The 15,645-nt window shown below is 40.2% G+C and overlaps 2 protein-coding genes across 4 annotated transcripts in view; both read right to left on the bottom strand.

Moving 5' to 3' along the window:
• Window positions 1-3,158, bottom strand: part of LOC125286108 (aminopeptidase N-like) — a 19,988-nt gene extending 16,830 nt beyond the window's left edge. Inside the window, exons 1-3 of the mRNA XM_048230835.1 lie at window positions 2,521-3,158; window positions 1,776-1,918; window positions 1-63 (exon numbers count right to left, since the gene is read on the bottom strand). The exon at window positions 1-63 is cut by the window's left edge and continues 77 nt beyond it. Coding sequence (XP_048086792.1) covers window positions 1-63; window positions 1,776-1,918; window positions 2,521-3,149 — 835 coding nt within the window. The 5' untranslated portion in view covers window positions 3,150-3,158. The remainder of the gene's footprint in view (window positions 64-1,775; window positions 1,919-2,520) is intronic.
• A 449-nt stretch (window positions 3,159-3,607) lies between these two features.
• The window catches only part of LOC125286060 (aminopeptidase N-like), a 38,731-nt gene continuing 26,693 nt past the window's right edge, over window positions 3,608-15,645 (bottom strand). For all 3 annotated transcript variants that reach the window (XM_048230747.1, XM_048230745.1, XM_048230746.1), the window contains exons 13-21: window positions 9,619-9,752; window positions 9,254-9,309; window positions 8,798-8,945; window positions 8,373-8,446; window positions 7,837-7,947; window positions 6,803-6,970; window positions 5,850-5,990; window positions 5,248-5,329; window positions 3,608-4,897 (exon numbers count right to left, since the gene is read on the bottom strand). In XM_048230747.1, coding sequence (XP_048086704.1) covers window positions 4,748-4,897; window positions 5,248-5,329; window positions 5,850-5,990; window positions 6,803-6,970; window positions 7,837-7,947; window positions 8,373-8,446; window positions 8,798-8,945; window positions 9,254-9,309; window positions 9,619-9,752 — 1,064 coding nt within the window. In that variant the 3' untranslated portion in view covers window positions 3,608-4,747. The remainder of the gene's footprint in view (window positions 4,898-5,247; window positions 5,330-5,849; window positions 5,991-6,802; window positions 6,971-7,836; window positions 7,948-8,372; window positions 8,447-8,797; window positions 8,946-9,253; window positions 9,310-9,618; window positions 9,753-15,645) is intronic.

Raw genomic sequence — 15,645 nt, 5'->3', positions numbered from 1 at the left:
GTTTTGTTGGTTTAAAGGTGGTTTGAGAAACATCATGTCCATCAATTGTTATGTTAACCACATCTGTAAACAACAACAGTAACATTATGTTAACCACATCTGTAAACAATAACAACAACAATGTTGTGTTAACCACATCTGTGAACAACAACGTTATGTTAACCACATCTGTAAACAACAACAGCAACAAGAACAAAGCTCACATGTTAAGAGTTTACAGTTTAACTTTCAGATTTCAGGAACACATTTAATGTGGAACTGATGGTGAGAAGTTAAAGCCTCTGATTCTAGACTCACAAGATGAAAATATCATCTCTCAATGTCGTGTTGTATATCACTAGATTTAAACATTGCCTTTGCATGATCCTTGGCCTGCTGCTGATGATTAGATTGTATAGTCCCTGACATCTCTCACATATACAGAGGATAAGTATTACCAGATACCCACTAATCATTAAGATTCACAAAAGAGCACTTTTTTAATCACCTTAAATCCAGCCCATAAGACATCCTTTATTCCAAAACCCTCCAAACCCAAGAGCTGAGCCAAGAAAACAATTTCCTGCATTGGTTGTTGCAGAGGCTAACTGCCCTGCCCTAAACACACTCTGACCAGTCTCACGACAACACTGTTTTCCAAAAAACAATCTGAGGAAACCAAATGATAAAGCAATGTAGAGAAGCCTATTTAGAACATTGGAAAAAAGAAACTAAACATTAAAGTAGATTAGTGACGGTTACACTTTACTTGACAGTATCAACATAAGAGTGACATGACACTGTCATGAACGTGTCATAAACGTTTATGACATAACACTTCTGTCATTAAGTGTTTTTAAGGGTTTTTGGGGTCATTAAAGGTTTTTGTCATAACAAGTTAGGGTTAGGATTAGGATTAGGGTTCGGTTTAGGGTTAGGGTTAGGGTTAGGGTTCATGTGTCATGACAGTGTTATGTGTTTATGACAGTGTCATGTCACTCTTATGTCGATACTGTCAAGTAAAGTGTTACCATGTTACCTAGCCCTAAACAGAGAATATAAATTGTCCAGATTTATAGTATTATATAATAACTGCTTTGGCAATACGAGTGACCTGGCAATAAAGCATTTCAAATTTAACTGAATTATTAAATACCTTGTGCTATAGGTAGGGGATTTCCCTAAGCGGCCAATCAACAACCAAGCCTGTTTATTAAAAACAAAATCACCAACAATTGTGGTGGGAAATCATCACCAACAAAGCAGTCTTCAAGAGCATTTCACTGGGTTATCTAGCAGGCACCTTCCTTTATCAGTGTTTTGTTGAATTAAACCCATGACACCTCCACAGGGCTCAACAGTGGCTTCTCAGACTCACCCCCATCCACACTCAAGATGGGTTACAAATACCAACTAAATTCATCAGACAAAAGCAACATGTTTTCTGAAGCAACATGTTAATTGTTTGGAATTGTTTAGAACTTAGTTTTGCCCTAATATGGACTCTATATGTGTGTCCCATGTACAGCTCCAGGACTGTGTACTTTAATGGACAGCTAGAGGACTGTGACGCGCAGTTTGCTGAATTTGACCAAAATAAGTGCACTTGATTAAATCAGTGGACTGCACTGCACTTTTAAACCCTATGATGCTACTTTCATCTCTCCTTTCCCCCTGTGTGAACTGCATACATGAGCAAATAACAAGCATTTACACAAACAGGAAATAGAACAAACATTTACACAAACAGGAAATAGAAAAAGTGATAACGTCCTGTGAATGACTACTCCACTGACCTGTCTCCATGCTGTTGGACAGAGCACTGGCCCCATGATCGTGTATGATAGCGACGTGGAAAACGGCTTTCAGTGCGGGCTCGTCGAAGCAGGGGAACACCTCTCTGGCGTCCGTAGGCTGCAGGTGGGATGCAGCGACCACTCTGCGGGAGTGTTAGGGGAGAGGAACGAGCTGAGTTCAACTGTCCGAGTGTAGTTTTCAATCTCAGGAGAAAGGAAACAGCTGTAACCAACTCTAGGAACTACAACCCGAATTACAAATAAGTTGGGGCGCTTTCTAAAGTGTGAATAAAAAAAGAATGCTATGATTTACAAATTATGTCAACCCTATATCTTTAATTGAGAATAGTTCAAAGACAACATATCAGCTGTTGAAGGAGATAAATGATATTTGTTTTTTGCAAAAAAATATGTTTTGAAATGAATGCCAGCAACACTACTGAATTCGGGTTGTATATGAATGTAGCTTTCAGTCTCAGGCGAGAAAAAACAGCTGTATTCAACTCTATGAATGCACCTCTATCCTCATTTTACAGTCTCTGTGGTATCAACAACTGTCTTAAAAACAAATTGGGCCTCTCGTGCGGTCACATAAACATTGATGTAACTAGACGAGGCACAATAGCTAAAGTGTACGTTTACAGTTACAGTTAAACATTTGAACATGGAAATGTTTGTGACGGCTTAAGAGAATATTAAAAACAAGGCACAGCTAAACATTAGTAAATGTTTTAGATGTTCTTACTTGGATTCTGTACCCTCGCTGTAATGACTTCTATAAAACCCATTCAGGTCCTCTGTCAGCTCTCCCTGAAAGCTGGAGTAGAGTTGGTAAGACTTTCCTGGCTCTAGTTTGCTGTTGAGCTGGATGACCAGGTACTCTGTTGTCTCCTGGAGCCATGTGGTCTTGATAGTTGGTGCAACTGCACCACCAAGTCCAGTTAGTGTTGCGTGATGCCCGCTGGACTTGATCAAGTTGAGTTTGCTGGAGTGAATGAGGATCAGGTCTGTCTCCTTCACGCACTCAAAGTCCACAGTAGAGTGTCCAGTGAAGACGTACAGACCGTGCTCGTTCTTCGTCAGACGAGGCCAGAGAGTGATGTTGTAGTGGACCGGAGATAGAGTGTCCGGCAGGCGGTACCTCTCCCAGGGCTGGGGTGCTGTCTCTGTCTGTGGGCTCACAGCTGATTTGTCTTCTATGACCCCTAAAGCTGTTGTCATAGCAGCAAGCGCAGCACAGGCTTGAGGAAGGATAATTGAGAGCATCAGCATCATAGATATAGCTGGTCTCGCCATGTTTCCCTTAACTAGGACCTGGCTGGCAAAGATGCCTCTCTCCAAGCCGTGAGTGGGGCTCTCTGAGAGGAATAGCATATGAAATAGACTATATGTGTGTGTGTGTTGGGTGGTGGGGGTCTGGTGGCACGTGCAACAGATGGCAGCCAGTAGGAGTGTGATGTATTATTAGTGTGAGTGTTTTTGGACAGGCCAGCAGGATGTGAAAGTGCTGATGGTTATGATGGAAGTGTTGTTTTGTGCAGTAAGGTGTCGTTTGTCCTGAAACACAATGTACTTTTCCCTTTCCCGTTCCTCAAATGAGCCAAACCGCCAATTTGCACTCCCGCTACAGCACTGAGCAACTCCTGAGGTTGAGTAGATACGGTTATATTACGCACATGAACATAAAGGGTCAAAAGAATGCCAATACACACACACACAGACCAGTTACACACACTGAGGTTTACCTCTGTTTTAAACTTACATCAGCCTCGGTTGCAATGGAACAGGATACAGTGATTTGATTTGAGTGACAAAGCACAGGACAGGGTTACTTGAATCAGGTATGCTCAGGTATCTGTTTTATTGAAAATTAAAAAATAAATCATGATTTTGATTTGCTCAATGAACCTGGTCATCTGTGTCTGCAGTACAAAGAGTGTAACACTGTAATTTTGTTCAGTGAATTAAATTGTATGCTCTCTCTATCTCTCTCTCTCTCTCTCTCTCACACACACACACACACACACACACACACACACATACAAACATACCGGTACACACATTCATGCCATTCAAGACAAGAAATGATTGAACATTGGATGGATTCAGTTTACTGCTTCCAAGTCATTTTTTATATATAAAACATTATCAAAATAGCATAGTCATACAAATAAGAATGGGGGACATAATCAAGACTTGGTGTGCATTGAGACTTTGATTTAACACGATCACTTGGTGTTATGAATCCCTCAGCAACAGCCAGGGCCTCCTGGCAGCAGAGCATGAGGGGGAAGTAAGAGGGTGGAACACTCCGCGCCTGCGTTGTCACATGGAGGAAGTGCACACTGGGCCGAAAACCATTGTGCAATGTCACGTCTCCCACAGAGGAGGAAAACAAACACATCGCTAATAGCCACAGGCTCTGGAGCTAACGTGGGCCAGATCTGGCTTAGTCCCGGGTCAGATCTGGCTGAGGTCCGGCTGCACAGTCAATTAATTTATTTCAGGGCCGTTCACACCAGGAACGATAACTACAAAGATAACTATAACTATAACGATATGAGTGATAAGGAAAGTCTCTCCTTGTTGATGAATGTGACGTCTAAAATATGATGGATTCTGATCGGCTGTCAGCTTTTTATCAATCCCAATATAATTTTTCATGTCATTATTGTTGTAGTTTATGTGTGGACGTTGGTTCATATTAGCTAGAGAGATACTTTTACGTTGCTATTGTTGTCATTACAGTTATCGTTGTTTGTGTGAAAGACTCTTTAGGCATTTGGCTGATACTCTTCCCCAGAGTGCCTTACAGACTAATTACAAGTACAGTTCCCCTGGAGGCCACTAGGGGTTCAGTGAGGGTGGCAGCCAGCCCCTTGGTATCCAACCCACAGCGGTCTGGCATGACACCCTTGGGAGTGCAGATCCAAGACCGCTAGGCCCACCACCACCCGCACTGTTCTGCTGTCCTATGATGCAGATTGAGAGTTGAACCAGTCCAGCACTGCCTTCTTGTTCTCGGCCATCCATTTGATGTTGGCCCGGGTCTTCTCTATAGCCTGGTCCAACGCTACCTTCCCAGAGCCCAGGTCCGGATGGTCCCTTTGGAAATCCAGCAACTGTAAAATACAGTCGAATTAATAACTGTAACTTGTATGTATATATGTATGTACTGTATGTGTGTATGTATGTATGTATGTATGTATGTATGTATGTATGTATGTATGTATGTGCCATTAAAATAATAAATACACATAAAGGCATACATACGTAATACACATACATGCACACACACATGCATACTTACATACATACATACATACATACATACATACATAAAAAGAATAGGTGAAGTAGTTAAACATAATTGCTAGTTCCATAGCAGAAACTTCTGGCGAACATGACAGGTCTGGTGTTGGAGTACCGGTATATGGCAAAATCCGGTGAAGGCGACTGGCATTTGCATTACCTGCTGAAGTTCAAACTCTGTGGAGAACCGTCTGGTTACCGAAGTGATGAGAGAGGGGAAGACAAACGAGCCTCCTCCGAATCTGTGGACCAGGGAGATTATGAAACTCTGCTTGTTCTCAAAGTCTTATGGGCCCTCATTTGAATAACGAGTAAAATGCAAAGTCGGGCAAAAAGCAAAGTGCCTCTCAGATGAACTCAGGTGTGGTATTGGAGCATAACCCGGCCCCACCCTTGTTTGCTTTGAGGATCCTGTTCATGGTATTAAATGGTGAAGTTATTAAATTAATTTCAGTTCAGTGTTTGCTTGTTGCCTGACTTGACACCTTGCCCATCATATTAGTTCCCCATGTGTGCTACACACAATCCTACATCACTTGCATGTGGAAATTTCTTCTAAATGTAGTTTGTGATCTACAAACTGAGAGAGTAGGAAATCTCATTTGCATTTCTTGGGATCATTTCAAATATTAATCAGTAAGCTGTCTGTTCTGAATTTTCACATTTGGCTGTGAGAGTATGTTTCCACATTTGATTCGGCAACACAATTGATATTCTCTATGAATGTATTGCAGATTCACACAGGGTTTGTGCTGTACTCACTCCTTGAAGAGATAGTCCCATTTTGATCTGAAGAAGTCCCATGCGAAAGACTGACCCACCACATTGGAGGCAACATAGCCAATGGTAGATGCAGCATCCTGCTTGCGTATCTTGCTGGGATCCAGAGAGTATTCAAGGTACCTTTAAAGCAAAAAAACACAATAATATATTAATGTAACTAGTGCCATTTATAGATATAGTAACTAACCTTTAACCCTTAGGTTAGCCAGCGGCAAGCAGCAGCGGCAAACGTAACGCAACGCTCAGACCATAATACGTTTTATCTCGTTCCTAAGCAACAGAAACGGTTTATCAATTGAATACAATACTCGCCCCTCGAGTTGGGCCATTACATTAGTCATGGCCAGACCCTTAATCTTTCAGATTTGGGTCTGGAATCTCCAGGCTACCCTTCTTCTTGCATGTGTAAAAACTACAAAATGATATTCTTTACAAAATACAATACTCATATGTTGTCAAAATAGCCAAAATAGTTCAATCAAGTGTGTCCTTGAATGTGTTACTGTATTTTGAAGCTGCTAGGGAATATGCATATATACATAAATGGAGAAATACACAGCTGATGTGGAGATATCTAGCCACCAGTGCAAGGAGTGAATGTCTTGTCCCTGAACATTATGGCCTGACAGTTGGTTAGTCTGCCGTTGTGAGTCTGTGTTGCTTTGGATAAAAGTGCCTGCTAAATACTGGTGAACTTTAACTTTTAACTTTAGGGGGGGCGCAACAGGCTACAGCGCCCATACCATGTACGGGTCTAAGTGCCCACGGGGACCCAGGTTTGATTCCGACCTGCGGTCATTTCCCGATCCCACCCCATCTCTCTCTCCCACTCACTTCCTGTCACTCTTCACTATTGGAATAAAGGCAAAAAAGCTCAAAAATATAAAATAAAAAAAACATTTAACATTCATTTTCACTGGTCAAACCCAAACCTGTTAAGGAGCCAGGGCAGTTTAGTACAGCCCAGTGCGCTGCGCAGGCGTGCCGCCTCAGAGGCCATGGTGACGTTCTGCAGCATCTCCCAGCCAAAGTTCCACTCCGCCTCGGCACCCGCAGCGATGGCATGACAGTACACAACCCACTTCAGGTTGGGGTCAATCCTGGAGGGCAAAGGCAACAACAAGGTAATTTCAGTACCAGATGATGTCAAGCTTTAGTCAAGTCAATTCAGAATTCAGAGAGATTTATTCATCACATACACAGTTATATTAGTATATAACAAGTAGTGAAATGTAAGCCTGGTTAGCTTCATGCCTGTGTAAAGTAGAAGAATCTAAGTAAACAGATAAGATTAAAGCAGAAGTTAATAATACATATTTAAATAAAATAATAAAGTGATTTTATTGAATAATAATAATAATAATAATAAATAATAATAATGTTATTAAAATGGGAGAGTGTCCATGGTATTCATAAGAGTTGGCATGTCCATGTTGAGGAGTATAATGGCCTGAGGGAAATAGCTTTTCTAAGTCAAGTTTATTTGTAGCGCATTTCTTACACAAAGGTAATTGATTGTGCTTTACATAAACAAAAGGGTTTTAATCCTGCTGCGAGGGTTTGGTCATGGTCTCTCATGTATTGGGTGAACATGAAAAGTGGAGGGGAAGCAGGATGTGTGATTGGACGTGAAGTAGGAAGTGAATTTTTGGTTTAATCACTTTTTCGGATTCCAATTGGGATTTGTATTCGGATAACGTATTCAAAGAGTATTAGATAACAGGTCAGACAACCCCCATCCTCACTCCCCTCTCCCCCACCCCAACCCCAGCCAGAGGTAACCTTTGGTAGAGATCAGCTCAGGTCATTCCTGTCAGTGTTTGACACGTACTGTAGGAGACTTTTTGCCAAAGTCTTCATACATTTAATTGGCTAATATTTGCTTGAGCTTCTCCAAATGACGTATGAAAGCGAATAAGAAAAGGAGATTTACAGCACAGTGTTTCTTGGTCCCTGCTAAACTTGCCTGTTGTTGTGTGGTTCTCTCATCCACTGGCGGAACTGATCGAGAACCTGCTGCTTACACCCCGGAACACCAGTTTTGCAGGCCAGAGAAACCGCAATTCCTTTTGTGTACCTACACACAGAAAACACACGCGCACACACACACACACACACACACACACACACACAGACACAGACACAGACACACACACACACACACACACACACACAGACACAGACACACACACACACACACACACACACAGACACAAGCACACAGACACACACACACACACACACACACACAGCACACAGACACACACACACATTCAAAAACATCACTCACTTGGGAAGTTCTGTGGTCATGTGAGTAAAAATGGTTGAAGCAATCATCCAAACAAATACAAAACCAAACCACAGCAAATGATGCCATCATGTTCACTAAAATCATTAAGTCGTTGATCATCTGCTCCCACACACTACACAGAATGTGGAGGACAACCCTGACTCTGGTCCCTTTAACTCGAGATCACACATAGGTGAATTATACTTATTTACGCCATAGTGTGGCTGAGTGGTTGGTCACTCTGGAAGTGGTCATAGAGAGGTTGGACGAGCCTCCGCAGATAGGTCTGTGGGGTGAGAAGAGACATATTAGTGATTAGAGTTTTGTTTGTTTCATGTAGCTCAACTAATGAAAACTGCTCCTCACACTCATGCACACACACACACACACAAAAACACATCACACACACACACACACACACACACACACACACACACACACACACACACACAGACAGACAGACAGACAGACAGACAGACACACACACACACACACACACACACACACACACACACACACAGACAGACAGACAGACAGACAGACAGACACACACAGATAAACTATCTTAGATGTTCTGTACATTTAAAAAATACTTAAACAGATGACCATAAATGTAAAGTAATTGCATCAGTCATACCAGCATCGGTCCGTAGACCTCAGTGCGATCAAACATTTGGAAGAAGTAGTTTAGACTCCTGGAGGCAGCCTCCCAGGGCATGTACTCTCTCTCCTGTACCAGGTACTTGGTGGTCTGCAGAGCCACGGTAGTGTTTAGGATCCTCGCTCTGAGGACAAGGAAAGCATTTACATTCAAATTCACATTTACATTCACATTTACTTTGTTAATTTACATTACTTTTCACATATACATTTACATATTCATTAATCCAGCTGACATTTTCTTCCAAAGCAAAAATTTTAAGCAAAGCAAAAGCAAAAACTTTAGGAATACCATCCACGCCAAAGTGCAATAGTAGACCTTGTAAAGGTAACAATAATTGTGACCTCACAAACAATACAGTGTGACCAGAAGAAGATGGTGTATACGTTAAAGTAGGGAGAGCCAGAGAGTACAGCAGGGGAGATGACTTACTTGACCAAACTGAAAGCATCGTCTATTATCTGAGCTCTGTTGATGATGGGGATCACCTGTCAAAGCAATTGGACTTAATGAACAACCCATTTCTGTACACTTAATGTAACATCGTAAACTGAGCAGTTATCTTTTTTTCCTGGGAAGATATGAGGTCTCTAATATTTGATCATTAATAATTAATATCAGTGGCATAGAAAAACACTCCTCTGACTTAAAATCATTACACATGGAACGACCTTAATTATGCCAGATAAAGGCTTGAGCTTTTCCTATTACATTCTATTTAGGACATGCACATTTTGGACATAGCATTGATGTGATGTGTGTGGCATCTTGATCTTGACCAGAGGTCATTCGTGTACCTGGTGATCAGAACTCAGTTGAGCGAAGAGACGCTCCCAGTTCTGCTGGTCGTAGTTAACCCTGTAGTAGCCAGAGACATTGAGGTTGGCTAAGATCCACTGGCTTCCACTTGCTCTCATTGGCGCAAACACAGCTATGAGATAAGAGAGAGAGACAGAGGGAGAGAGAGAGATAGAGAAAGAGACAGAGAAAGAGGGAGGTAGAGAGGGATGGAGAGAAAGAGCAGTCTTCAGTTTTGTGGCCTCATGACTTCTGATGAGGTAATGCAGGCTTTCTCAACAACATCTCAACTTCCACTGTACTCAGGGTTGCATGTTCCCAGGCTCTCTCTCTCTCTCTCTCTCTCGTGTGTGTGTGTGTGTGTGTGTGTGTGCATGTGTGTGTGTTTGAGTGGGTGTACACGGTGTGTGTGGGTGCATTCTACACTACCCAGTACTTTACCGTAGAATTAAGGTGCGATACAGTACTGTAATACAGTTTACAGTAATCATGTGATTGCTGTTTTACTACAAGGTTGTCCTGTACTGTACTATACAGTACAGTACTGTTTTTTGTTACTGATTTTTTTTTTTTATTTAATTTAGTATTCCTCAATTGCATTTATTTATTAATCAATGTATTTATCTATCAACCAACACTTACATATTATGACAACAATATTCAGTTTAAGTATTTAAATAAGTGAAATGTTAAGTCAAACAGAACAATCTTACATGAAACACTTTTATTTATCATTCTTGAAGATATTTCATTCATTTTACACAAGCTGAAACACTGAAACACATTAAAAACACTGACACACATTACAATATCATTAACTTTTGCTACACAAAGAGAGACCGACCGAGACTCTCTGCAAAGTTTAGTTTAAAGCAGAGCTAGTATTTAATCAAGTATTTAAACAACTAATTACATTAGTTTGAAACACAGGTCCTCCTCTACCTATAGCCCCACACACACACACACACACACATACACACTCATATTGCATTAAAACCATTAATGAGAGTCACTCTTCTTACTCATGCAAAGGCAACATTTTGAACAGTTGTTGCTTCAATAATTTTACATTTTAAAAAGTACAGAGCAGACTGTCAAGTTTCAAACAGAACTAGTATTACTTCAAGTATTTCTTTCAAGTTCTCCTCTATGTACACACACACACACCACCTTCCTTCTCTTCTTATCTTTTTTCATTTTGTTTTTCATCTGGCACTGTGACGTCACACACAATCTAGTGTAATGTTTAAAGCAGAACTATTTTAACTCAAAAGTCTGAAACAAGTAAATCAGTCCCCACCCCCACCCACCCACTGATACAAACATCACTCAAAGACACCTCTCTCCCCTGCTTTTTTTCCCCTTTGTTCTCTGAGCTGCTCACACAAGTGGTATCACATACATACATGCACACACAAACATTTAACCCCCCCCCTCCCTCTCTCTCTCTCTCTCTCTCTCTTTCACACACACACACACACAAAACCTGTTAGATGTAACTGCTTAGTTAGAGGTCTGCCATTCAAAGTCCAGCAAGGAGCGAATGAAGTTATTTTATTTTTTTTATCTGATGTATTTTATTGAGCATTTATAATACAGATACATTCATTAATACATTTCAGGCTCTTTTTTGTTTACAAGTGTGTTCATAAAATGTAAAAGGATATTGTATTTTGACAAAACGAAAAAAAAAAACAAAAAAAAACAAACAAACAGACAAAACAGACAATGTACCACAAAGAACATACTAGGTTGACTAGGACCCTTCTCCCTCTTCCCCACCCCTGAAGACCCTACTCTTAACTATATCAGTGCTGCTTACTACATATTAAGAGACGGGATGTTGCATTGAGTTTGTATTTGCAAGATATGATGTAAATGGTTGCCAGGTATTATCAAAATGCTGAAGTCTGTCTTTTAGAATGTGCCTTATTCTTTCAAGATGGAGTGTATTAGTAAGACTGTCAAGCCACATCTTAGATGTTGGTGAGTTTACACTCTTCCATAATGTGAGGATCAGTTTTTTTGCTATTATGAGGCTGTATGAAATGAAACACTGTTGTGCTTTGGAGAATGTCTTGAAGGTTTCAGATACACCAAGAATGATGAGTACAGGATCTGGGTCGATCACTGTTCCCATGACCTCAGACATTATGCCAAAAACATTGCACCAAAAAGAATAAATTTTTGGGCACAAGGCATAACTATGAAGATGAGTTGCCACAGAGGAGTTGCATTTATCACACATGGGCAAACTTCAGGATAAATGTTATGTAATTTTTCCTTTGAGAAGTGCAGCATATAGATAACTTTAAATTGAATAAGACAGTGTCTTGCACTGAAAGAACAGGTATTAATCTTTTCCAGGGCACTGTCCCATAACTCGTTTGTGATTGATTCACCAAGTTCTTTTTCCCATTTGCATCTATGTATGTTGGGAGATGGAGAGCTTAATGATAAGAGAGTGTGATAAATGTGTGTAATCAATTTTGGTAGTCTTGGTGGTAGTTTCAGACAATCATCTATAGATGTACTTGATTCAGTCTCAAACTCCTTCACATGTTTTCGTATGTAATCCCTGATTTGCAAATACTGAAAAAAATTATTATTTCCCAACTCAAATTTATGCTGTAATTGTAAAAATGAGGCAAAAATACCTTGTATATATAAATCCCCAACACATTTAATACCTTTCTGACTCCAGACAGAGAATGCTCCACCCATTCTGGAAGGGGTAAAAGTGGGATTCTTATCTATAGATAATGCAGGAGAAATAAGTTTCAGCTTAAAATGGGATCGAATTTGTTTCCAGATACAGATCATGTTGTGAATAATAGGATTGTTATTATATAATAATTTACTTATTTTAGTTGGGGCAAGCAGGACTGCAGACATTGAATAAGGATGACAGTCCTCCTGTTCCATCAGTACCCATTTAGGTGGATGTGTTGTGGTATTAAAACAAAAAGTGAACGTCTTAATTGCTGAGGCCCAGTAGTAAAACAAGAAATTTGGGAGTGCTAATCCTCCTACATGTTTAGGCTTGCAAAGATATTTCTTGCCTATTCTAGGGGTTTTATGCTCCCACAGAAAAAGGACTGATTAAAGAATCCAGACGTTTAAAAATGACTTCTTAAGAAAGATTGGAATATTTTGGAGAAGATATAACAATTGAGGGAGAAACACCATCTTTATAGCATTAATTCTTCCTATCAGAGAGATTGGAAGAGAATTCCAGAAAAGTAATTTGGACCGTAGTTTTTCTATGAGAGGGAGAACATTTTCTTGAAAGAGAGAGGTATATTGTTTAGTTACTTCTATCCCCAGGTAAGTGAATTTTTCTGAGGCGATTTTAAAGGGGAAATTGCTTAGGGGTGTCTGATCATTCATGCTGACTGGCATTAAAACACTCTTAGTCCAGTTAATTCGGTAGCCCGAAAAGGTTCCGAAGAAACTGATTTTGTCCAGAAGTAGGGGTTTAGTGATTTGTGGACGTGTTATGTGGAGCAGAATATCATCTGCATACAGGGATATTTTACTAGTTGTTCCTCTAGTTGTGTAACCATGTATCTGGGGGTCTAGTCTAATACTTTTGAGCCAACGCTCAATAGCAAGGGCAAAAATTAAAGGTGAAAGGGGGCATCCTTGCCTTGTCCCCCTGTCCAATTTAAGTGGGGAAGATAAAGTTCGATTGGTTAGGATTCTGGCAGTGGGGTTTTTATAAAGGAGTTTAATTAATGACAGGAATTTTGTCCCAAGATTGAATCTACTAAGGACTTCAAATAAGTAATGCCATTCTATCTGGTCAAATGCTTTTTCAGCATCAAGTGCAAGTATAACAAGATCAGAGGTCAATCCTCTCTTTTTGTGTAGAGAATATTAAAGAGACGCCTAAGATTGAAGGTGGAGTTTCCTTTAGGGACAAAACCTGTCTGATCTGGATGAATTAGTCTCTCTAGCAAGGGATTGAGTCTGTTAGCTAGTATTTTAGCAAATAATTTCCCATCAACATTGAGGAGTGAGATTGGGCGATACGCACCAACTTCCTCTGGATCTTTCCATTTTTTATGAATTACTGTTATTACCGCCTCAGTTAGAGTTGGGGGCAGAACACCTGTTGTCTGGGCGTGCTCAAATACTCTTAATAGATAAGGAGACAATTCTTCACTAAACGCCTTGTACAACTCCCCAGAGAGTCCATCAGGGCCTGGAGATTTAGAGCCCTTAAGCGAGGAGATGGCTACCTGAATCTCTACAAGTGTAAGCTCAACGTTCAGCAATTCACAATCTTCCCCGTCTAATCTGGGGAGTTTGCACTTGTCCAAAAAATCATTAATTATTCTAGGGTTTGGGGCGGATTTGGAAGTGTACAGATCAGAGTAAAATTCAAGGAACCTGTTATTAACATCTTTAGGTTTTGTGAGCATTGTGTTGTCTTTGGCTTTTATTTTGTGTATAGTCCTATCATTTTCCATTTTTCTGAGCTGTCGAGCTAAAAGTTTATGCGGTTTGTCGCCAAACTCAAAGAACCTCTGTCTGGTATACAGAAAAGCCCGACTTACTTTCTCAGACATAATTTGGTTGTATTTGTATTTTAGTGTTGCTATTTCTCTATGAAGAACCATAGATGGCGACTGAGCATTTTTGTTATCCACAGTTTTGATCTGCTCTTCCAGCTCCTTTAATTTGGTCATGTTTTGTTTCCTCCTTGATGCTTCAAATGAGATAATACTACCCCTAATAAAAGCTTTAAATGCTTCCCAGAGAATGGAAGGAGAGGTCCCAGAGATGTCATTCATCTGAAAATACAAGGAAATTTGTTCTTTTAAATATTGGCGAAAGATTTGATCTGTAAAAAGTTGGGGATTTAGCCTCCAAGAGGAATGTGGTTTATCCATGTGGTCTAAATGCAAGGAAAAGGAAACAGGGGCATGGTCTGAAATCAAAATACTGTGATATCGAGCGTCCAGTATAAAGGGTGCAAGTCTACCATCCACTAGAAAGAAGTCAATTCTACTGTATGAGTTATGCACTGGTGAATAAAAGGAGTAGTCTCTACCTAAGGGATTCATTATTCTCCATATGTCTAATATATTTGCATTGTTTATATAAGAATTAAAAAATTCACTTGAGGCGTTTTTGGGGGGATTCCTTGTAGAGGATCTATCAAGATGTACATCTAGAACAGTATTAAAATCCCCTCCAATAATCAAATTAGTTTGTGAAACATCCGGTATTAGTGAGAAGACTTTCTGGAAAAATGCTGGGTTGTCTATGTTAGGAGCATATATGTTGACAAGGGTGAGTGAGATGTTGTAAATTTCTCCAATCACTATGATGTAGCGACCCTCTCTATCAGACATTGTTTTGCTATGTAAGAAGGGTACACCCTTTCTAATTAAAATGGCAGCACCTCTTGCTTTACATGAGAAAGCAGAATGAAAAACCTCTCCTATCCACTTTGTCCTAAGCCTATTGTGTGAGTTATTATTCAAATCGTTTCTTGCAAAAAACATAATATCTGAGGTGAGCGTCCTGAGATGAGATAAGACTTTCCCTCTTTTGACAGGGTGATTCAATCCACGCACATTCCAGCTAGAAAATCTAAGGTTCCCTATTGCCCTGGTGTTGTCATTTATAGTATCCTGCATAAGCACTGTTTGTTTGAATTTGAATATATAGCAGCATTGCTATTCTGTGCAATCTTTTTGTAGAGTCTTCATATCCCTCCCACCCCCTCATAGTAAGCCACCCAATGGCCACTACCTCCCCCAACCCATACCTCTTTTCCCATGTCAACCAGAACCACACATTAATAAAATAAAAGAAGACAAACCCAATTACTCTAGCCAGGTCAAAGTGATAGGCGCGAGTAGGGCTGGGCGATATGGCCTAAAAAAAAAATCCCCGATTTTTTTCACAAAAAATCCGATTTACGATTTAAATCGATTTTCTCAACAGCCCCCAAATTCAGATGCAAAAGAAATAGTTCCAAAAATACTTGTTTATTTTGATTTCTCCCTTGG

The sequence above is a fragment of the Alosa alosa genome, chromosome 21, assembly GCF_017589495.1.
Source record: "Alosa alosa isolate M-15738 ecotype Scorff River chromosome 21, AALO_Geno_1.1, whole genome shotgun sequence".
Lineage (NCBI taxonomy): Eukaryota > Metazoa > Chordata > Actinopteri > Clupeiformes > Clupeidae > Alosa > Alosa alosa.
The sequence above is the reverse complement of the archived record's forward strand: the minus strand, read 5'-3'. Positions and strand labels throughout refer to the sequence as shown.